The sequence below is a fragment of the Gopherus evgoodei genome, chromosome 1 (genome assembly GCF_007399415.2).
Source record: "Gopherus evgoodei ecotype Sinaloan lineage chromosome 1, rGopEvg1_v1.p, whole genome shotgun sequence".
NCBI lineage: Eukaryota > Metazoa > Chordata > Testudines > Testudinidae > Gopherus > Gopherus evgoodei.
The window spans coordinates 139,790,398-139,815,548 of NC_044322.1; the positions used below are offsets into that span (position 1 = coordinate 139,790,398).

A 25,151-nucleotide genomic window follows, 5' to 3' on the forward strand; every position below is an offset into this window, starting at 1 on the left:
GGGGGCGGGAGGGTGGTGATGAAGCAAATTGGAGGTGGTATCCCTGCTTCACTGTGCGCAGAACCCAAAAGTCTGATGTTAATTGGGACCACGCCGGGAGGAAGTGGGAGAGGCGGTTGGAGAAGGGAGGGAGAGGATCCTGTTCTGAGGCTGGTACGCCATCCCTGGGCGCACCTTCAAAAGTTGGCCTTGGGGCCTGGTGGTGCCTTAGAGGGCCTCTGGTTTTGGCCTCCTTGGGAACCGGACTGGCGTCTGTGACATCCGCGCCCGCGCCTTCTATTGAGGTCCTGCCTCTGGCGAGGTGGAAAATACGGGCGGTGAGTTTGGGGCCTGAAGGGTCTATGCTGGATTACGGGGGTATGCATCCCCAGCGAGCGCATGATGACTCTGTTATCCTTCAGGCTCTGCAGCCTGGGATCGGTCTTCTCCGAGAACAAACCCTTGCCATCAAAGGGTAAGTCCTGGATGGTGTACTGCAGTTCCAGAGGCAGATTAGAGACCTGGAGCCAGGAGATGCGCCTCACGGTAATCCCCAAGGCCAAGGTTCTGGCTGCCGAGTCGGCTGCGTCCAGGGAGACCTGGAGAGAGGTCCTGGCCACTTTCTTGCCCTCCTCCAGGAACACATTGAACTCCTGGCGTGAGTCCGGGGGTAGCAGCTCGGAAAACCTACCCACTTCAGCCCAAGTGTTATAGTTATATCGGCTCAGTAGAGCCTGTTGGTTGGCCACATGGAGCTGTAGGGCCCCCGCTGAGTACACCTTACGACCCAGGAGATCCATTCATATGGCCTCTTTGGACTTCAGGGCCAGTGCCTGCTGGCCATGTCGTTCCCTTTCGTTGACCGACTGGACAACTAAGGAGGAGGGAGGAGGATGGGCATACAAGTACTCGTACCCCCGAGAAGGTACCATGTACTTTCTCTCAACTCCCTTTGCCGTCGGTGGAATGGAGGCTGGAGACTGCCAGAGGGTGTCGGCTGTGGCCTGGATGGTCTTGATGAACGGCAGCACGAGCCGGGTGGGAGCATCAGCGGTAAGGATGCTCACCATGAGGTCCTCGACTTCCAGGACCTCCTCTACTGGGAGGTTGATATTGAGGGCCACTCTGCGCAGGAGGTCCTGATGGGCCCTGAGGTCTATTGGCAGGGGCCCTGATGATGAGGTCCCTGCCACAGCCTCATCCGGTGAGGAAGAGGAGGATACCCTGGGAAGGAGGGGGTCTTGGACGGCCTCCTGCTCCTGGGACGGTTCCTGCTCCAGATGCCCCGGGGAGTCCATGGGAATTAAGACTGAGGGGAAAAACAACTGAGGAAAGTTGGCAGTTTTTCAAAGGGATGCTATTAAGGGCCCAAAAGCAAGTTATTCCGATGGTTAGGAAAGATAGAAAATGTGGCAAAAGACCACCTTGGCTTACCCTTGAGATCTTGCATGACCTACAAAATAAAAAGGCGTCATATAAAAAATGGAAACTAGGTCAGATCACGAAGGATGAATATAGGCAAATAACACAGGAATGCAGAGGCAAGATTAGAAAAGCAAAGGCACAAAATGAACTCAAACTAGCTATGGGAATAAAGGGAAACAAGAAAACTTTTTATCAATACATTAGAAGCAAGAGGAAGACTAAGGACAGGGTAGGCCCACTGCTCAATGAGGAGGGGGTAACAGTAACGGGAGACTTGGAAATGGCAGAGATGCTTAATGTCTTCTTTGTTTCGGTCTTCACTGAGAAGTCTGAAGGAATGTCTAGTATAGTGAATGCTTACGGGAAGAGGGTAGGTTTAGAAGAGAAAATAAGGAAAGAGCAAGTAAAAAATCACTTAGAAAAGTTAGATGCCTGCAAGTCACCAGGGCCTGATGGAATGCATCCTAGAATACTCAAGGAGTTAATGGAAGAGGTATCTGAGCCTCTAGCTATTATCTTTGGGAAATCATGGGAGACGGGGGAGATTCCAGAAGACTGGAAGGGGGCAAATATAGTGCCCATCTATAAAAAGGGAAATAAAAACAACCCGGGAAACTACAGACCAGTTAGTTTAACTTCTGTGCCAGGGAAGATAATGGAGCAGGTAATCAAAGAAATCATCTGCAAACACTTGGAAGGTGGTAAGGTGATAGGGAATAGCCAGCATGTATTTGTAAAGAACAAATCATGTCAAACTAATCTGATAGCGTTCTTTGATAGGATAACGAGCCTTGTGGATAAGGGAGAAGCGGTGGATGTGATATACCTAGACTTTAGTAAGGCATTTGATACAGTTTCGCATGATATTCTTATAGATAAGCTAGGAAAGTACAATTTAGATGGGGCTACTATAAGGTGGGTGCATAACTGGCTGGATAACCGTACTCAGAGAGTAGTTGTTAATGGCTCCCAATCCTGCTGGAAAGGTATAACAAGTGGGGTTCCGCAGGGGTCTGTTTTGGGACCGGTTCTGTTCAATATCTTCATCAACGATTTAGATGTTGGCATAGAAAGTACGCTTATTAAGTTTGCGGACGATACCAAACTGGGAGGGATTGCAACTGCTTTGGAGGACAGGGTCAAAATTCAAAACGATCTGGACAAATTGGAGAAATGGTCTGAGGTAAACAGGATGAAGTTCAATAAAGATAAATGCAAAGTGCTCCACTTAGGAAGGAACAATCAGTTTCACACATACAGAATGGGAAGAGACTGTCTAGGAAGGAGTATGGCAGAAAGAGATCTAGGGGTCATAGTGGACCACAAGCTTAATATGAGTCAACAGTGTGATACTGTTGCAAAAAAAGCAAACATGATTCTGGAATGCATTAACAGGTGTGTTGTAAACAAGACACGAGAAGTCATTCTTCCGCTTTACTCTGTGCTGGTTAGGCCTCAACTGGAGTACTGTGTCCAGTTCTGGGCACCGCATTTCAAGAAAGATGTGGAGAAATTGGAGAGGGTCCAGAGAAGAGCAACAAGAATGATTAAAGGTCTTGAGAACATGACCTATGAAGGAAGGCTGAAGGAATTGGGTTTGTTTAGTTTGGAAAAGAGAAGACTGAGAGGGGACATAATAGCAGTTTTCAGGTATCTAAAAGGGTGTCATCAGGAGGAGGGAGAAAACTTGTTCACCTTAGCCTCCAATGATAGAACAAGAAGCAATGGGCTTAAACTGCAGCAAGGGAGATTTAGGTTGGACATTAGGAAAAAGTTCCTAACTGTCAGGGTAGTTAAACACTGGAATAGATTGCCTAGGGAAGTTGTGGAATCTCCATCGCTGGAGATATTTAAGAGTAGGTTAGATAAATGTCTATCGGGGATGGTCTAGACAGTATTTGGTCCTGCCATGAGGGCAGGGGACTGGACTCGATGACCTCTCGAGGTCCCTTCCAGTCCTAGAGTCTATGAGTCTATGAGTCCGGAGGATGTGTGACTTGCTCTTCCGACTCAACCGCGGGGGGGTGGGAAATGGTGGCCTCTGGTGCCCGATGTTCTGAGGCAGCAGAGCGGGTCTGGACCAGAGGAGCACCCTGGGCTTGGTGGTACGCCCATGGTGTCCAGAAGGACCACTGCTGAGGTCCTATGTCCTGCGGCCGAGAGTCCTGGAACACCCCCACCGGTACCTCTGTATCCCGGTCCCGGTCGTAGTAGCTGTCCGCCTGGGAGGATGCGGACGTGCGTCTGGACGGCCAAGGTGGAGCAGAAAAACCTGGAGCCGAAGTCCCGACCGATCTTGCACCTCTTGATTGTGGGGACCGGTGCCGGTACTCATAGCGGTACCGAGAGCGAGACCGGGACCTGCGACCGGCTTGGTGCCGGGAGGTCGACCGGGATCTTGAGTCTCTACACCCTGATCTGCTCCGGGAGGTACAGTGCCTGGTACGGTGCCGGGAGCTGGAGCAGTACCACGAGTAGCGTGTTGGTGATCGAGAGACTGACCGGTGCCGAGAGCATGACCGGTGCCGTGGCGAGGACCGGTGCCAAGTCCAAGAGCGACGTCGAGATCGGGAGCGACGTCTCGACTCAGAGCGGCGGCGGGACCGTGATCTTGATCGGTGCCGGTCCCCTACGCTGATCGATGGCGGTCTGGTCAGGGTCGGCTTGCCCTGGGACTGCAATACCCGCACCGGCGGTGCCGGAGGTAGAGGCAGTGATAGCAATCAAGTCCCTCGCCGCGGAGAAAGTCTCCAGAGTCGATGGTAAGTGAGCTCTACCATGGCTGGTGCCGGGGAGCTGTTGGGTGCCGGACTCAACTGCCCTTGTGGAGCTGGAGTCGACGGCACCGGTTTTGGCTGTGCCGCGGCAGTTATCGGTGCCGGGCGGTCAGCCTTAGGTGCAGTCTCTGGCTGCAACTCTGGCGTTGTCGTCTGACCCTTCGCCATCTTCAACCTCGGGGAGAGGGAGCGGCGTGGGGTCGATTTCGGTGCCGGCGGTGGCAGGTGCCGGGAATCCTTAGGCGTAGCGGCGACACCCGGTGCCGTAGGGGTGCCTCTGCTCACCGACTGGCTCGTGCTCGGTGCCAAGGGCGACGGTGTCAGGGCCGCTTCCATTAGGAGCTGCTTCAGTCTAATGTCCCGCTCCTTTTTTGTTCTTGGCTTAAAAGCCTTGCAAATTGGGCACTTAGCCGATAAGTGCGATTCCCCTAGGCACTTCAAACAGGAGTCGTGGGGATCTCCTGTCGGCACAGGCCTATGACAGGCCGAACACTGCTTGAAACCCGGTGAGCCAGGCATGAACTCCGGCACCGGGTGCGGGGAAGGGGCTATCCCCCGAACCCCGCAACACTTACTAATTAACAACTATAACTATGAACTACAACTAACTCTAATGAACTATATATATATATATATATATATATATATATATATATATATATATATATATATATATATATATATATATATATATATATATATATATATATATATACACACACACACACACACACACACACACACACACAATAACAGTAAACTACACTACGAATATAACTAGAAGAGACTACGAGTAGCTAGGGAAGGTGGAGGTCAGCGAAGCCGCACTCCACTGTTCCAACGACCGACACAGGCGGTAAGAAGAAACTGAAGGGTGGCTGGGTCGGCTGGGGTATATATTAGGCGCCATAGCAGCGCCACTCCTGGGGGTGCCCAGCTGACCTGCCGAGTGTTGCTAGGGTAAAAGTTTCTCCGACGAACATGCACGCGGCGCGCACACACCTAACTGGAATGCATATGAGCAATCACTCGAAGAAGACTCTGATTGTTATTTTGTGGGTACCCAGGAAGCAGATTCCACCTAGCTCTGAATCAGTTAGGAGACTGAATGGGCTACATGGCCTCCCATACACCTCCTGACAGACATACTGCAAAACAGCACTGTCCATCACAATGAAAATCCATGATCCATCAGGATGGTCTTGTGGTCTTCCCATGTGACCTTGGAAAACCCACTTACTCTCTGTGCCTCAGTTTCCCATTTATAAAATGGAAATATGCTTCTTCATCTCATAGGGATGTTTGAGAGTAAATCCAGTAATAGTTGTGAATTAATCAGTTGTTATGATGAGGATCACTAATAAATAATCTGGACAAAAGCAGCTCTCCCTAGGCCCCACAAAGCACCATGGCAATCATGGGAGAAGAGTGTGATATTGCCTGCAAAACTCCCAGCCCCAAAGAAAATATTATTTAAAACAAAACATGTATGGGAACTCCTCCTGGTCCTCGTTCCCAGTGTGATAGCTTTTTGGTGGTTTTCCCAGCTCCATAGCTGTTGTCACAGAATCTAGAGGTGGGAGAGACTTAAGGTCATCTTGTCCATCTGCCTGTCACTGCAAACAAGACAATTTGTCAAGACAATTCACAAGACCAGACACAATTTACTTGCTTATCCTTTATAATGATAAAGTTAATGAAAGAAATGATGGTTTTTAACCAACCAGTCCAAAGATACTCACTCTACCTGAGTGTCCAGTTTGAATTTTTCAAAGCTGGCCAACCTACTTTATATTTACTAATGTTTTGTCCGGTCTATTCAGAAAAAAAACTGTCAAACACTTGTACTTCCATTACTTTCCTTGGGACATCATTCCACAAGCCATAGGATCAGTTTTTTCTAATATTCAGATTTCACATTCCCATTCTTAATTTTATTCTGTTACTCCTCATTTTATTCTGCTAGGCAAATCCTCCCCCTGCTCCGTGTTCATACCTAGAGCTGGCTGAAAAACTTTTGATAAAACATTTTTTCAACAGAATCTGCCATTTTGTTGAAGCTGAAACATTTGAGGATAATGTTCAATTTCAGTGAAATTCTGCCAGAAACCAGCTAGGATCCCACTGTTTACCTTCCTGCTCCCAGCTCTTTGGCAGCCTGACTAGCAGACTAATGGGGAGCTGGGAGCAGGACTCCCAGGCCCTCACTTGCGACTCCTCAGCAGCCTGGATTCCCAGGAGAGTTGGATGGAAGAATGATAATTCCATTCTGTGGAGAATTTTGGGCTTTTGTTCCAAATTGGAACTACACCAAATTTCAAAATCACGAAATCCTCCAGGAAACAGAATTACAGTTGTCTGCCTAGTTCAATTCACACCCCTTACTTAACATCCCTTGAGCGAGGATTTATTCCCTTGTAAGCAATCAATAAAAAAGCAAGGATAATGCGCATCATGGAATGTATTTTGTTCTTGCAATTTGACAGTTTTTGGTGTTAATTATTTATGACAATACTTAATGTGCTAGTAAACATATAAAAATATCTTAGTAACAAAAGCACATATGTACAGAGGTGCTAAACCTTTTTAGAGAAATAAGAAGAGAGCTCCATTTTGGGAACAAACTGGTGTGCAAATTGTGCATGAGGATTAGACAAGTTCTCCTGCATGTGGGTCAGGAGGCTATATTTTAACACTGTTAGGCAGCGAGTTCTTTTATGAGAGCTTAAATAAACCTGCCTTCCACTAATCATCTTTCACATCTGGTATTAATATAAGGAGATTAAAGTAAGAGTAACCCTTTTTACTGCCAGTAATGAAATTATGAATTAATGTGGCTTACTACTATACAGAAGATTGCCAACCCAGAAAGGGAAAAAATGACAAGATGCAGATACTGAGTTTGAGCTATGAGGATAATTTATCTACAGAGCTGCCCTTGGCATATATAAGAAATAAACCCACTCTGTAGTAGAGCAGTGCTTCTCATCCAGAGGCCTGGGGCCCCCTGAGCAGGTTTCAGGGGGTCCGCCAAGCATAGCCGGCATTAGACTTGCTAGGGCTCAGGGCAGAAAGCCGAAGTTCTGCCATGCAGGACTGCAGCCAGGGCTGAAGCTGAAGTCTAAGTAATTTAGCTTCATGGTGCCCCCTGTGGCATGGAGCCCCAGGAAACTGCTTTGCTTGCTACCCCTTAATGCTAGCCCCGGCTTTTATATGCAGAAAAATAGTTGTGGTACAGCTGGGGCATGGAGTTTTTATAACGTGGGGGGGGGAAGGGGCTCAGAAAGAAAAAGGTTGAGAACCACTGTAGCAGAGGACATAGGTGCTCAAACACTGACCCTAAGACGCCTCTAGAATATTAGTACAGAAAAAAAAAAAAAGAAGCAACAGCAGTTCTGTTAACATATGGAATCAGTTATCTGGAACCTAAGAAGACTAGTTTTAAACTTTTTACCCACTTGGTTACAACATCAAGAAGACAAACACTGTGTATGGATAAGACATGAATTATAAAGCTGAACTTTGACTTGCACTGAATTTATTTGACACATGCTTAGCTATGGCTATTTACTGTGGTATGCAAGTGTTACTTTGTAAAAAATTGAACAATGCTGTATGGTATATGTAATTTTATATAATCACTGCTGAATTCAAATTAAGAAAACTGGCAGTATCATTATATACCCTATATTAAGATGTAAATTCAGTGATGGCCATAGATATACCACCAGTAAACGAAGCCACAGTTGGGTATTCTTAGCTATGCTTAAAGATTTACAAAAGTAACAAAAATGTTAATCATTACATTGCTACTACCTCAACTCCCCTACTTTACACCATACTCAAATTTCTCAAACAGAACCCAGTGAACAAACTGGAAAAATTTGCATACCTGTTATCATCTCCCCTCCATGATGCCCTGACTTGAGGAATCCAAAGACAGTTTTGGATAAATAGGCACAGTCTACACAGGCCTGCACAGCCTGCTGAAGTACCACATTTACAGGACCTGGTCCAAAGTGGTCTGGAAGCTGCTGAACTTTCTTCTTATCCAGGTGAGGTCCAGAGTTCCCGTGTTTGTTAACATAGACGCAAACTGAAAAATTACAAGCCATATTTATGGAATCTGCCCACTTCAGGCACAATCACACTCAATCAAAACGTATTTCGGTGGCTCTTACTGAAAGTCATATTGAATTTGATTGATGCACACTAAACACAAAAACACCATACACCTTCTGTGCGTATACTTCTTTCTTTAATAACAAGGTTTACCAATAGTTAACAACTTAGCATGCAATGCAGCAATGGATAAGTCATGAAATCCTGGCAGATTAAAGTAAAAACACGATTTTGACCAGGTACCAAAACTGTTAGCTACCCAGGCTTCCTCATCCCTTTAGAAGACCACATTGCACTCAAGTGCCTCCCCTCTGCATCCCAGTATATTTTAAAGCAACTCTAGGGAAATCTCTCTGCACTGCATGCTCAAAATGGGATCATCATTGCATTGTCTCCTCACTGGCACAAAATGCAGTTCGGTTCTCCAGTACTTTTACTTTTAAAATTGTACCTACTGCACAACAACATGGTGGTGCCAAACTCCATGACAAATATCTCCAACCCAGCAGCCATTCACAGCAATATTCATTTCCTTCTTTCTCAACCTGATGAATCAGCCTCCAAAACCATCCTACATCACACTACCATGATGAGTTTATCCCAGCCTACACCCATCTGTGCTTGTTACTGAACTCCATCTACATATGGGTTCCATTACACTACATGTAACCCGGTAGATGCTCTGAGCTATAAGAATATAGGGGTCAAAGTGAAGACCTTAACAAAATGCATTACTGTAAAATGCCCTGTGCTATTTCTAGAATTAAAATCTGCCAAAAAAACAGTCAAGTTCATTTTAGGAAGACCCATTCTATACGAACAAAAAAGAAAAAAAAAGCAACTGCCTGTTCAAGAAAAAGACAGGCACTTGAAATAACTCAGACCTATCACAGGGATCATAATCTGTGGTTAAGCAACAAGACAAAATAAGGGGTGAAAGCCTGACCCCACTGAAGTCAACAGAAATGTTTCCATTAACTTCAGTGGGACCAGGATTTATTGTGATCTAATAAGGATATGTCTTGGTGGTGAGGCAATAAACTGAAGCATTAAGTAAGATAAAATAAACCTGTGTTGTTTCTTTTAATGAATTACAGTACTATTTGTGCTCAAACGAAACTTGGAGTTTTTGAACAACTCATACCACTTCTACTCATCTTTTTACAAGTATCCGTGTTAGTCTGTATCGGCAAAAAGATGGAGTACTTGTGGCACCTTAGAGAGTAACAAAATTTATTTAGGCATAAGCTTCTGTGGGCTAAAACCCATGCATCTGATGAAGTGGGTTCTAGCCCACGAAAGCTTAGGCCCAAATAAATTTGTTAGTCTCTAAGATGCCACAAGTACTCCTCGTTCTTTTTGTAAAAAGACTGTAATGCTCCCAAACTCCGCATTCATGTCTATTTTCTGTTTGACAGCAGAAGCTGTGGGAGGCACAGATGTGGAGAGAACAGAAAAACTCTGTAAAATATGTTAATAAACTCTTATTTGGGCTCAGTAATGTTTGTAAACCTGAAGGTTTCTTTTAATAGGAAATGATTGCCTATTCTGCCCCAATGTTGTCTAGCACTGAAAGAGGGGTAGCTGCAAGGACATGGAGAAGGGAAAGCAGAGTGACAGTTTCTTTGTAAAAGCAGCTTAAAAATGGCAAAAAATTAAAAACATAGCAAACTTTTTTTTGAGGGCAGCACTTCAGCAGGTCCCAGGATTTGGCGACGAGCAAACAGCTGACAATTTACAAATTGTCCATAACTGTGTAATAAAGAGACTACTCACAGGTAATTCTAACTAGCTTTTCCACCACCCATTTTATAATACAGTTCACTGCCTTTCCATTTTAAATGAGTTCTTGTTTTAACCTAGCCCATTTCTCCTGGATTTTGTTTTTTCAGTGACATAGTTTGTCATCTTTATCTCTATTTCCATACTCTCTGGAGTGTAACAGTAGTGTCTAATGGCCTTTTGTTAACAGTCATTTCCAGTACATTTTGCTACTGGTTGGGATGGAAGTAAGATAAGACAAAGCATGCCCTTTCTTCTTTATCAAGTGTTGTACTCCAGGCTATGAAAGACTACTGAAAGTGCAATGGACTTTCCTATTTACACACCAAAAAGCATGCTAACCAGACATCAAATTCCTGAAGTTCTGGTGTTTCTTGCCATTGCACATGCACCAAATACCAGCCTCATCTAAGCACATTTGGAGAACTGCAATATAAAAATATATTTTCATATGAACATGTTAGCAAAACAATTTATTTTCAGCAGGTGTTTTAAAATAATAGTAGCATAAAACAATATAATTATTTGCATTTCAAGGGGGAAGTAATTTAATACATCCAGACTGCCCTTTTATACCTGTGGATATAACTGCTGCTGTTGCACCAGCAATGCCAACTCCATCTTTATGTATCTGTGTACTGCCATTGTCCCCCTCAGGAGAAGTAAGAGGAAGAGAAGGTGCAGGAGGAGATTTCACAGGCAAGATTTTTTTCTGTTAAAAAAAAACAAAACACAACACACAAAATCAGCAAGTGACCTTTTCTTAAACAATTCTCCTTCATAAACGAACTATGCACTATCAATCACCATTCACTACTGAGGTAAGGAACACACAACTTCAGAGTTCCACTTACTACAGCGAAACTCAACTCCCCAACAGGAAGACGTTCTAGAAACAGTAATCCACTCAGGGTATTTAACTAACAAGACAGCCAGATCTTTGCACTATGGCTTTGTGACATGGCTGAAAGAAGTCATCTATGGGTATGTTTACACTTGTATAATTTGCAGCTTCGATAGATGTACCTGTGCTAGCTTTCATTGAACTAGCATACTAAAAATAAAAGCATAACTGTGGTGGCATAAGTAGCAGGATGGGCTAGCTGCCCCAAGTATGTAAAACCTTAAGGAAGTACTTGAGATGGGTAGCCCCTCCTATTGCTATAGCTACACTTCTATTTTTTCATGCCCTAACTCAATCAGAGTTAGATCAGGTATGTCTACCTGAGCTGGAAATTACACCTCCAGCTCCAGTGTACCCTCTGTCTAAGAAGGGAGAGAAAAGAGGGACAAACTGAGAATAAGCAATACAGGTGCCAAGAAATAGGGAGCTCATATTGCTGTCTAACTCTTATTAAGCATAAATTTGGCATGTTGGTTTATTCTCCCTCACTTCACACTCTGAGCTGATCAAGTCTCTGGATAGGCTGGTTGGGCAGTCAGGCAGCTCCCATAGGCAGCCTCCTCATGGCTAAGGTACTGCAGCAAAACCCAAAAGAATGCTGGATAGGGCCCTAATACTGTGAAAGGAAATGCCAGACAGGCCACCAAAACAACAAGAACTAACACATGCATAATATGAAGTCACTCGTGAAAAAGGAATCATTTATGCCAAATCAGTAGCTTGCCAGTTGATGGCACTGCATTTGTAACATTAATCTTCTTTTCACTCCACACAAATTATTTTTAAAATTATTTTTAAAAGATATAGCTTCAGTTAAGATTTGTTTCAATACCATAAGTACCTCAATCCTTCCAGCTGTGGTAGTGGCCTGTTACACTAGAGCAGGTCATCTGAAGTAGCATAACAGTGAATTTGGTGTAGAAATGTTACTAATGAGCCTGTTTCACTTTCATGCTAAATGAAAAAAAAAACAAAAAACCACCATGCTAAATGTATCTTGCCTTCTACTTTCAGATCCACTTAAACCTTTCTTTGCATCTACAGTTGGTTTCAATAAACATTCATATGTACGGATCTAAGAATCAGGCCACATAAGAAGTTAGGGGACGAGGGACTTGGTGTGAGGGGAGATTTACTGCTCACATGAGGATAGTTGAAGGCCTGTGAAGGTCAGAGAAGGCCTCCAGAGATGCTGGGTGGAGGGTGAAAGAGAACAAACTCACTGTCAGCTGCTACTATACTTGTTCTACAGATGCAGATTGTGCTTTTCTAAGCACTGCCCTGCAGCTGCAAGTTGGTGCACAGAAAGGTGAGCTCATGCAATATTGCTAGTGCAAAATGTGAAAAGACTCACGTGTCATGCCCTCCCCCCAATTGTGAAATTGTCTTAAAAATAATAGATTTAGGGAACTTTATTTGCTTTCTCATTTGAGTCATTAAGATACAGTCAGGTCACATTTTCAAGCTTTTCTCTGCAACCAGGAACACTAGAAATTTGCTGAGACTCTCCATGATCACTTGTCTACTTTAAGTAAAAATACCAAATCACAAAATCATGAGGGTTGCTACCACTGCATATGCTCTATACAGCACAGGTTGGTCAGTCTCCACCCCTTCATGCTACATATTATAGGTGCCTCCTGCACTGGAAAATGTAACATGAGAGGGGCTCTCAGTACACACAGGCACAGAGCAGCCACAATTTGGCCCTTTATTACATCAGCGGAGCATTTCTTATGCTAATGTTCTAACAAACTTTGTGAGCATACATGAAAATACAGGGGATTTAAAGCAGTTCTACCCACATTCCCCATTTTTCTTCATCAGAACAGGTGACATTTTAAAAAACTGCTATTCCCGTGTGCTCATACATCCCAGATAAACTTATTATTGTTAGTACTTAAACTAACATTATGACCTAAGTCAGATGTACCTCAAACAGATGTTTGCCTGCTATTTGCAGACAGCAGAGAGCTGGCTGGTGATGTGGTGGGGGTTCTCTTCATTGCTAGCTGCTGAACTGCATTAAAAGCTAAAATTCACTGAGGCTGGAGTTTTCAAAAGGAGACTACAGCAGCTAGGAAACCAGCTTCCATTGGCCTTCAATAGAATTTGGGAAAATAATGCCCTCGGGGGTCTTTGGAAAACCCAAACTAAATGTTTTTCTGTATCACTTTTGCAGGTAAACAGTTGCCATAAGGACGTTGAGATCACAAATGGGAAGGGAGATGATCTGTGCAACTGTGAATGGGAAAGGATGAGAAAAGCTGCACATGACAATCTTTCCCTTAAGCCGTGAACCAACACACTTGATTTTGGCCAAAAATTGTATTAAAAAGCTACTCAGCTATTAAAAAGTCGTTATTTGATTTTGGAAACAATTTTATATTATAGTGACTTTTCACTTAAGTATCTTAAAACAACCAAAATACAGGTCTTTGAGTTCACTCTGAGCACTGCTGGAACATCTATAAAGAACTGCTTTAGCTTGCTTTGAAATCCATGGTACGTGGCAAGGACTAAGCTATTTGGTAAAGGTCAACAGACCAGAAAGGGCTGATTGGAAAATCTATTTGGCATTGGGTGGTGACTGAAGTTGCTATAAGGATAATAAATATAGTGGCAGGAGTTATACTGAACTGATGATGGACACAGGTGATGGTGGTTTAGAACAGATGGGATAATATTCTACTGAACATGGCAGTCAGTGGCAGCTTCCCAGAGTGATGCAATACACCTAAATATCCAATAACAGAAAGGACTCAAATCATCCTGAATACAGAGAATAAACATGTAGTTAGCTAGAGCAAAAGCTCCAACTTCCCAGGCAATCTAGAAAGTCTCTCTATACAACACTACAATAGGTGACTTCACTCTGCTTTTGGGCCATTGCTATTCCATAGCACAGAAAGCCATAGATAACAGAGAGGAAAATTCGACATGTGAAGAGATGGAGATATGAAAAAGAAATAATATGAACATTCATGTGGGAGACACGGAGGGACAAACATCTTCAACAACTAACACAACAGTGCATATACTGACTGGCTACTCCTCACATCCTCATTAAGGACCAAGGTACAGCCTGTCTATTTGAAACACTGAAATATGTGGTCTGTCTGTTTTGACTGTAGTCTGGTTACTCGTGTTGCTAAATTAAAGCATACTTTTAAAAAGTAATACATAAAAACAGATATAAAGGGAACAAATGTTTTCCTTTCACATTAGAACGGAAATGAATAAAAAATACTACGTATTGAAATTGGGAGAAAGATGGTAAGGAGTCAAAATATAGGTAAGGGGGATTTTGCATTGAACTTTATTGCACCGATATTGAGAAGTATTTGGATGAAAAACACTACATACAAAATAAGCGTATTTTCTATTGCTATTGCTACAGACAGATATGCTGAATATTACATATTGATAACAAACAGATATTGCAACAGAATGGACTGCTTCTTTACCTGAGAATTATTTGGAAATTTAAACAAATTCACAATGTACTGATCAAACACTGACGACCTTAACTACATATTTTCAACTAGCATAAAAAGAACTTGTGAAAGGCTTATTCAGTCTGAACTGGCCTTAAACATGTACTCTAGCAGCCTTTAAGCAGAAGGCATTTTGCTATATTTAATGTCTATTCTAAGATGTACAGGCTTCATGATATTCAGTATGACTCTCACAAGCTCTCTGAGTGTGGCACTCCCAAATGTGGTCAATGGGACATTTTATTTGTTTCATCATTCGTTTGGTAATACCTGCCATGTGTCAAAAAACGTGTGTGTACAATATTTCTTGAGTTAATTAAAATATTCTTCTGTGTCAAGTGTATGGTAAAATGGAAGACATTAATTAAAACAACTAATCATCATCCTATATAAGCAGTAACTCTGTTCAAACAATGCTGAGACAGAATCTTTATTAATTTTAACCGAGTCATTTTACAAAAGTCAGCAGAGCTTTATATTTATACTATTTGATCGAGAGGGTGAATTTTAAATCACATTTACAGTAACTTAAGCAACATGTTACACAATGTGGCAGTAATAACTTTTTATGGAATTTCAGAAGAAATTCATTTTTACGTTTCCAGTCTGAAATTATACACAAAGCCTTGGTTTCTAACATGCCCTAAAGTAAGGTAAACATTGTGCTAACTTAACATTTATTTCAATAAGAAATAAAATCTAATAACCTAAGGGATTGTCAAAACTTGGAAAATTTATTGAAAAAACTATTCTGGAATAGTAAATAATCAATCAATCCATCCATCCATCCATCCATCCAGTGGATTAATCTAAAACAGAAAAAGGTCTCTTATTCTAGAATAAGAGTGTTCACGTGGTGGCTTATCTCAAAATAAGAATTCCAGAATATTTATTTTGGTAAGTTTCAAGTGGAGACAAGCCGTAAGTGCTTGAAGGGAAAACGGCATCAAACTGTACATGGAATTATAAATGTTCAAAATAACGAATCACTACAAAGCTCCATGACACAAATTAAAGTAGCAACTGTAACTAACCTTTCTTCCAGGTTTTAAACCTTTTTTCCTTGTTTTGAGATTTTCCGTGGAGGTGCTTTTTGTCAGAGGAATGGTTTTAGCAGATCTTCCCTTCCTAGGAACTGTAGATTGTCCAGGGGAGTTGCCCCGACCTGTTTTCCTGCCACATTGTGTTGGTACTGGAGCAGACTTCTGTGGAGACTGCATTGAACGCCGGGTCACTTTGGAAGGGGAAGACTGGGCTTTTACACCTCTTTTTGTAATGGAAACTGAGGGGAAAAATAAACAACAAAAACCTCACCTCAAAATTAATACCAGATTGTGAAGGCATTTTGTGTCATTGTCCAGAGATTAATTTGTGCTACAAAAGCAACTTTTCTAATGGATTTTAACAACTTGCCACATATTAATTTAAATTTTAAAATCAGTGTAAAATGAAGATATCTAAATATAACAAGTGTTTCGTATCAAACGACTTCATTTAACTAAATCCAGAAAGAACCAAATCCAGTCCCCCACAAAAAATATATTTAAGAGGGACTTTCCTACAAGGGACAATTTTCAGATTAAAAAAAAAAGATATAATTTGAATACTACTACGAAAAAGTTCCTCCTCTATCCTGGTGGGTCCTGCGCTTATTGGCAGATTTGTTCACCTCAGAGATTCACCATGTGGGTCAAAGAACAGCCCAGAGACCTTTCCCTCTAGTAGAACCCACAGTCCAGGTCAATTCCTCCTGTGTCTGATCAGGAGTTGGGAGGTTTGGGTGAAACCCAGGCCTGCTCTCTACTCCAGGTTCCAGCCCAGGACCCGGTGGACTGCAGCTGTCTAGAGTGCCTCCTGGAACAGTTATGCGACAGCTACAACTCCCTAAGCTACTTCCCCATGGCCTCCTCCCAACATCACCTTCATCCTCATCACAGAACCTTTCTCCTGGTGTCTGATAATGCTTGTACTCTTCAATCCTCCAGCAATACGCCTTCCCACTCTCAGCTCCTAGTGCCTCTTGCTCCCAGCTCCTCGCATGCACACTACAAACTGAAGTGAGGTCCTTTTTAAACTCAGGTGCCCTGATTAGCCAGCCTGTCCTAACTGATTCTAGCAGTTTCTTCTCAATTGGCTCCAGGTGTCCTAATTAGCCTGCCTGCCTTAATTGGTTCCAGAAAGTTCCTGCTTGTTCTGGAACTGCTCATTACCTTACCCAGGGAAAAGGGATCTACTTAATCTAGGACTAATATATCTGCCTTTCTAACACTCTCCTGTATCCATCTGGCTTGACCCTGTCACATATCCCGATCCCCCTGCTCAACACCACGGGGTTGGGCAACTTGGGACGTCAGGCAGTGTACCTGTGACAAGCTATCTGCATTGCCATGGTGGCTTCCAGCCCAGTCTTGTATGGTGAATTAAAAAGGTTGTAGGGACCGGAACCATCTGGTCACCCTTGTGTTCTTCTCTTTATTTCGCTGCATCCACTGGAAGGGTGCATGGTCGGTCACAAGGGTAAACTGTATCCCAGAAGGTAATAACATAGTGTTTCCATGACCCATTTCACAGCTAGGCTCTCTATCTCAACCACGGCATACTTCTGCTCTCTCAGGAGGAGTTTCCTGCTGAGGTAGAGGATTAGGTGCTCTTCGTCTCCGACCATCTGCAATAGGACAGCTCCCAATCCTACTTCAGATACACCTGTTTGTAAGATGAAGTCTTTGTTGAAGTCCAGGGCTAAAAGCATGGGGTTACTGAAGAGGGCTGTCCATAGATCCATGAATGTGTTCTCCGCAGTGTCAGTCCACTCCACCATGTCTGGACCCCAGGCTTTTATCAGGTCTATCAGGGGACACGCTCTGGTAGTGAAATGGGGAATAAATCACCAGTAATATCCCACCACACCCAGGAATGCCCGGACTTGCTTCTTCCGATTCGGCCGGGGCCAATTTTGGATAGCCTCTAGTTTGTTTAGTTGGGACTTAATCATACCCCTTCCTACAATGTAGCCAAGGTATTTAGCCTCAGCTAGCCCTATAGCACACTTGGATGGGTTGGCTGTGAGGCCGGCCCATCTTAGCGTGTCCAGAACCGCTTCCACCTTTTTCAAGTGGGTCTCCCAGTCAGGGGTATGGATAATTACATCATCCAGATGCGCAGCTGCATAACCGTTATGGGGCTGCAGAAGCTTGTCCATGAGACGCTGGCAGGTGCCCCATGCAGTCGAAAAGGAAGAACAGTATAATGAAACAGACCCTCTGGTGTAGAGAATGCCGTCTTTTCTTTTGCATCTTTGTCAAGGGGAATCTGCCAGTATCCCTTTGTTAAATTAAGGGTTGTCAAAAATTGAGCATTGCCCAAGTGGTCAACTAACTCATCAATGCGGGGTATAGGGCACACATCAAAATTGGATCTCTCATTCAGCCGGCGAAAATCATTACAAAACCTAGTGGTGCCATCGGGTTTGGGCACCAACACAATCAGACTCGACCACTGACTGTGGAATTCTTCAATGACTCCTAGTTCCAACATCCTTTTTACTTCTGCCTTGATCTCCTCCCTTTTTTCCACTGGGACCTGGTAGGGCCTTAAAGTTACCTTTGCCCCAGAATCTGTGATAACATGGTGATATGCTTCGGTGGTCCAGCCTGGTTTGAAAACATGTCCTGGTACCGCTGATGATCTGTTACCTCCTTCTTCTGGTTTGGTATCAGATCAGGGGATATCCTGATCTGCTTGTGTAGATTATTTCCCTGGACTGGGGCCTCTTGGGCCACCACACATGCTGCTTGCTGGTGCCACGGTTTCAAGAGGTTAATGTGATAAATCTGTTCTTGTTTCTAGCGTCCTGGCTGCCACACCTTGTAGGTTACTTCCCCCACGGGTTCAACCACCTCATAGGGCCCCTGCCATTGGCCCGGAAGTTTGCTTTCTGCCGTGGGTACCAATGTCATCACCCAATCCCCTGGCTGGAACTGTCAGACTTTTGCCTGGCAATTGTAATGGGTTCGCTGGGCCTCCTGTATCTTTTCCAAATGTTCTCGTACAATAGGGGTGACCCGGGCTATCCGGTCTCGCATCTGCAATATGAGTTCTATTATATTTCTCCCCTCATTGGGCTCCTCTTCCCAGATCTCTTTGGCAATCTCTAGTATGCCATGGGGGTGACACCTGTATAATAACTCGAAGGGAGAAAACCTAGTTGAGGCCTGAGGTACATCCCGGATAGTGAACATAAGGTAAGGTAGTAGGGTGTCCCAGTCCTTCCTGTCTCGACTTACCACCCTCCTTGTCATAGACTTGAGGGTTCAGTTAAACCTTTCTACCAACCCATCAGTCTGTGGATGATAGACTGAAGTTCTCAGGGTATGTATATGGACCAGCGTACAGATGTCCTTCATTAGCTTCAATATAAATGGGTTTCCCTGGTCTGTTAATATGTCTTTCGGTAGCCCCACTCGGGCAAAGAGCCCCACCGGCTCTTTGGCTATCATTTTAGAGACCGTGTTCCGCAGGGGTACGACTTCTGAGTAGCAAGTAATATAGTCCAAAACAACAAGTATATATTGGTGGCTCTGAGCCATCTTCTCCAGGGGTCCCACTAGGTCCATGGCTATTCGCTCGAAGGGGATCTCTATGATGGGAAGGGGTACTAAAGGTGCCCTCAAGTGGGGACACGGACTGTGCAGCTGACACTCTGAGCAGGACGCACAGTACCTCCACACTTCTTCATGTACTCTGGGCCAGAACCACCGCCATAGGACCTGTGCCAGGGTCTTCTCTACCCCCAAATGCCCCCCCAAAAGATGACTATGGGCAAGACTTAATACAACATTCTGGTGTTTTTGAGATACTAGGATCTGCTGTACCTTCTGCCCCTGCACTGGTGCAACCTGGTATAAGAGATCCTTCTTCATTATGAAGTAGAGTCCTGGTCCCTGGATTTTCCCTTCCACAGGGACTCCGTCTATTTCAGTCACCTCCTTCCTAATGTTGCCATACCTTGGGTCTTCTGCCTGGTCCCGTCCAAAATTTCCTCTCCCGGGGCTAATCTGCCGAGATCTAGGGGCCCAGTCTCTGTTGCCTCAGAGGCGTTAGTGTGTGGGTCAGACTCGGGTGCTTCTCCCTCTTGGGTGGCTTCCTTTTCAGCCACTCAGGTCCGCCTGCCTACGAGAGCGACCCTTTGGCTTTGGGTCAGTATTTGGGTTTCCAAGGCCTTAGCTGCCCTTCTTTCCTTTTTCGTCTTTCTACCTCATCTGAAAGTGGGGAACAAATCTGGGGATATTTCAGGGAAGGTTGGGGGTTGACTGCTGTGGATGTCTCACTAATTAAGGGTTCCCATCTTTCTCCAATCCCCCTACTGGGAGTAAGTCTCCAAACCCTGGGAAGTCCCTCCCTATGAATACCAGGTATGGGAGTTTAGGGACTACACCTGCCGCAACCTCAGTAGTGTTCCCTTGGATCTCGATTTTTACTGGGATGGTGGGGTAGTAACTAACCATCCCATGGACGCATGTTATCCCCGTACGTTTAGCCTGCAGCAGCTGACTACGCCTCACGAGCTTCACTGAGATAAGCGTGATAGCACTCCCTGAATCAACAAGTGCCATGGTCTCTACCCCATTTAGTTTCACTGGTCTGGTGTACATATGTGGGGTTAGTGAGACCCCCACAAGGTGAATTAGGGAGCATGGGTCTGCCCAGTTCCCCAGGTTACACTGTATAGGCTCTTCAGCATTGGGACACTGTGTAGCCGTATGTCCCCACTCCCTGCAGGCATAACATCTGTATGGAGCACTAGGAATTCCCTGGTCTCTTGGTTTGGGCAGTCTAACATCACAATCTTCTTCCCCCTCAGTGTTATGACACTTTGTGGCCTCTGGTGGGCCTTCACCCCCTCTTTTTCCACCTGGGCCCTCCTGGTGGCCCAGTCACCCGAGCTCTAGGGCTTGGTGCTGCTAGTTTAACCCGGCGTGCCTCTTCCTTAACTGGTTAGGTCAGCTCCCTCGCTGTCCTTTGCCTCTCTACCAGTGCAACAACCTCGTCGTAGGTGGCAGGCTCGTTCTGGCTTACCCAGGCGTGAAGATCTGGCGGTAGTCCCCTCATGTATCGGTCGATGACCAGAACCTCTAGTATCTCTTCTGGACTCCAGGACTCAATTCACAACCACTTTCGTGCGACATGGAGGAGGTCAGACAATTGGGACCGCGGGATTTTGTCTTCCTGGTACCTCCACTCATGATACCACTGGGCCCGCACTGTGGTCATTACCTTAGATCTGGCCAGGATCTCTGCTTTTAGCTGGGGGTAGTCTGCTGCAGTCTCTTCAGGCAGATCATGGTAGGCCTTCTGGGCCTCCTCAAACAGAAATGCAGTGAGGATGCCAGACCACTGATCTCGAGGTTAGGCCTCCCATAGGGCTGTCCTCTCAAAGGCCAGAAGGTATGCCTCTACATCATCCTCCCGCGTCATTTTCTGCAGCCAATGGCTGGCCCATATGATTTGCATCCCATCATGGCTGCGGTTCAATTCTGTAAGGGTCTTTACCTGGTTTACCAGTTCCCGAAACATAACATTGTCCTGAGCAGCTTGGTCCATCAGCAGGCGATTAGTCTCTTGCTTCAGCCACCCTGCCTCCTGTTGGGCGGCTGCCTGGACACGGGTAGCCTCCTGCTGGGCAGCTGTGGCTTGTATCAGTGACCGCATAACGTCATCAGTTGTGGTGGAAAAAAATAAACCCTCTCCTTTTTTTTTTTTTATCACCCTCCTTCTTCCACCACGCTGTGCACACCAAATCTCACCCTGACACCAGTTCTGACAAAGTTCCTCCTCTATCTTGGTGGGTCCTGCGCTTATTGGCGGATTTGTTCACTTCAGAGATTCACCATGTGGGTCAAGGAACAGCCCAGAGACCTTCCCCTCTAGTAGAACCCACAGTCCAGGTCAATTCCTCCTGTGTCTGATCAGGAGTTGGGAGGTTTGGGTGAAACCCGGGCCCGCCCTCTACTCTAGGTTCCAGCCCAGGGACTGGTGGACTGCAGCTGTCTAGAGTGCCTCCTGGTACAGCTGTGCGATAGCTACAACTCCCTGGGCTACTTCCCCATGGCCTCCTCCCAACACCTTCGTTATCCTCACCACAGGACCTTTCTCCTGGTGTCTGATAATGCTTGTACTCTTCAATCCTCCAGCAATACATCTTCCCACTCTCAGCTCCCAGTGCCTCTTGCTCCCAGCTCCTCGCATGCACACTACAAACTGAAGTGAGGTCCTTTTTAAACTCAGGTGCCCTGATTAGCCAGCCTGTCCTAACTGATTCTAGCAGTTTCTTCTCAATTGGCTCCAGGTGTCCTAATTAGCCTGCCTGCCTTAATTGGTTCCAGAAAGTTCCTGCTTGTTCTGGAACTGCCCGTTACCTTACCCAGGGAAAAGGGATCTACTTAATCTGGAACTAACATATCTGCCTTCTAACACTCTCCTGTATCCACCTGGCCTGACCCTCTCACAATACACTCACCTAAAAGATGTTTCTCATAGTTTCCATTACTACCACAACTATTACATTTATATAGTGCCTGTCATCAAGAAGGATCCCAAAGTGCTTAACAAATTCTATAGAAGAAATCAGTTGTGAAACAACATCAACTATTCAACTGTGCACAGCAGAAAGTGAAAAATATCATTCAAGTAAAGAGGAAGAACATTTTGATAGTCAAAATCTTAATAACTGGGATGTGACCGGGACATCAAGTTTAACATCCAGAGTTCTTGTGAAAAATGGCAAGTATTAATTATAAAGACAAAATGGGTATGGCCTGAAGAAGAGCTCTGTGTAGCTCCAAAGCTTCTCTCTCTACCAACAGAAGTTGGTCCAATAAAAGATATCGTTCCTCACCCATTTTGTCTCTCTGATATCCTGGGACTAACATAGCCACAACAACACTGCAGGCAAAGATTATGTTGAGTGATCAGCAGTTCAGTTTTCAATTTCATTTGAAAGAAAGTTCTCTAGGAGTACAGTGCCCACTGAGACTTGGATTCAACATGACTCAAAGGGGAAAGAATGACCTACTAATTTCCTGTAATATCAAAGTTTTCCTTTGTGTGGTGTCCACCAAATACAAACCTTGCTAACCCTATGCAGATCACAGCTGACTAGATCACATCCTGCAAGCCATGACCAGATTTCTCTTCAATAAGACCCTCCTAGTTAATAATGTATTTTCACAATTTGATTGTGCTGTAAAGTCATCATGAAGGATGACATAACCAAAGCCAAAATGCCTGATCTGGAACACTACTGAAAGCTGAAAGGGGAGTTCACAGTGGATTTTAAGACTTTATTCTAATTTTCAGAGTTTTGTGGGACATCAGAAAATTGTTACTGCTGAGCTATTAGTGATTGAAGATTTATTAAAAAAACAAACAAAAAAATACACAAATAACCACAAAACACCACAAATAAAACTAGACTATAAATAAACTAAAAATAAAAAAAGAAGTTACATTGTCAAGGGAATCTAGACAGACCATTACTACTACTCTATACAACAATGCCTAGCCATACATGTGATGTGCATCTCAGCAGTCTAGTGCTCAGTCTTATAAGTGGTGCTTTTCATTTTATAAGTACTTCTCCCTATGAGTTAACTTTAACAAACAAATCATTTGAAGAGAAAGTATCAAGGTAAAGTGAACTGAACATCCCAAAATGACACTTTAGATGCATATAAAACAAAACTTCTATTCAAACGAGTTAATAAAGTCTTAGGACACGTTAAATACATTTTGTATGTTTTGTTTAATTCATTTATGAATCAAATGTCTTTGAGCAATTTTTTTTAAAAAGTCCTATTTTACTAATATTTATAATCCTAAATACATTATATTACATATATTTTCTGCCACAAATTACTTCTAGGTAACTGGAAAAAAAGAGCTTCTGAATTAAGAAAGTAATCACTTTCCTTCTACTTATCCAGGATAGTACTTACAAGATTTCATATACAGTAGCAACTTAAAATAAGTGAAACTGAATTTTAGCCAATACAAATAACATCACTCTTTTATGTTATGCTTTTGAATCTTCCAAGTGACAACTCTTAATAGACAACATATCTGGAAAGCAAAACAAGATTATTATAAAATATGGCTATTTTATTCAGACCACACAATTCTGTGCTTAGTAAATAAAGTCAAGAAATTGCAAAGAAATATGTGCTTCATAGATTCATTGTCTGACTCTACTGAAATTTAGCAAACGTTTTCATTGCCTCTTTTGCATAGTAAATGAAATGTTTAAATACACAGATAATCCCAATAACAAATTTAAATGCCAACAGGTTCTAGGAGTACAGTTATATGTTGCTACACAGTGGGCAAATTTCAATTGCTCTGTAGAAAGGATTTATATTATTTACTAAACAAAGGCTAACAATGCAAACAGTACTAATCATTTCTTGCTGTACTGTTGAAATACAATATAAAATATGTTTATTTTCAGCATCTTCCTACCTTTATATTCCAGAGGGCCAAATACTAGCCGCATTGACCATTAAGGGGGTTTAAGTCCCATTAGATAATTTTTCTTCTTACTAGGATTCAAACTGCCTTTTTGAATAAGCAAGTCTACAACAAAGCCCATGCTGCCAGAGCAGCAGCACTGAAATACTAGCAAATGGGAATGGAGTTATTTGCATTTGTTGGTTTAAGAGATGGGGGAGTGGAGGGAAGTGAGAGACTGCTAAAGTAATTCGCATATTGTCTGCAGGCTGTATTGACAGTGATCATCAGTCACCTGCTCATACTTCCTTCACCCCTGCCTTCAGAGGGAGACCAAAGGTTACACTGGGTCAAAGATTCTGGAAAGAAATGAAAAGACATGCAAAATCTAGCTGCCAACCCACTGCATCTGTAGACAAAGTTATCCCCGCTGGACCACATGTTCCAAAAACTAAGACATTTTAATAGTCTCAAGAGAACTTGTTAAAATATATCAATGAAAAGAAGAGAGAAAAAACACCAAGCTCTGCTTGCAATTACTGCAGCATTTAGCAGGGATATTTACAACAGAAAAAGCACATTTGCTTTTTTTCAGGACACTGCTTTGCATTATAATGGTCTTCTCATTTGCACAAACAAAACAAAGCATTTGTTTCATGCTGCTCAACTGAAAAAATAAAATATCAACTGTTCAAGTTTCATTGGTTTTATGCATATAATTTAGCGAGCAGTGTTCTTTCCCATGTCTCTTATTTTAAGTAAAAACTGTAAGAAAAGATAAACTAAACTAAAAATATTATAAACCATAGAGTAGACAAACAAAATGTTAAATGTTAATAAATATTCAGAGTTTTCACAGTTTACAGAGCTCTCTAATTACACTACTATATTCTAGGAACATAAGTTAATACATAAATTAAAGATCTTTCATGCTTTCAATTATTAGTAACATGACAACATTTTCAAAAGCTCCAAAGCTGTCATTATCCAGAGAACACAAAATCTGTAACTCTGTAAAAAAAATATTTAGAGGAGCAAAAAAATTCAAATATCCCAGGACCTCAAATCCTGCAACACTTACCAAGAGTCCAGTCCTTGTACATGCAAAGCCAGTGAAGTCAACTGGTTCTACCTGCTAGAGTATGGTTTTCAAGGATCAGGTTT

General features: G+C 43.5%; 1 protein-coding gene across 5 annotated transcripts in view; it reads right to left on the minus strand.

Moving 5' to 3' along the window:
- Window positions 1–25,151, minus strand: part of SCML2 (Scm polycomb group protein like 2) — a 143,240-nt gene that overhangs the window by 26,019 nt on the left and 92,070 nt on the right. For all 5 annotated transcript variants that reach the window (XM_030574148.1, XM_030574138.1, XM_030574157.1 and 2 more), the window contains 3 exons: window positions 15,521–15,768; window positions 10,662–10,797; window positions 8,074–8,277 (listed from right to left, as the gene is read on the minus strand). In XM_030574148.1, the coding sequence (XP_030430008.1) occupies window positions 8,074–8,277; window positions 10,662–10,797; window positions 15,521–15,768 (588 nt within the window). The remainder of the gene's footprint in view (window positions 1–8,073; window positions 8,278–10,661; window positions 10,798–15,520; window positions 15,769–25,151) is intronic.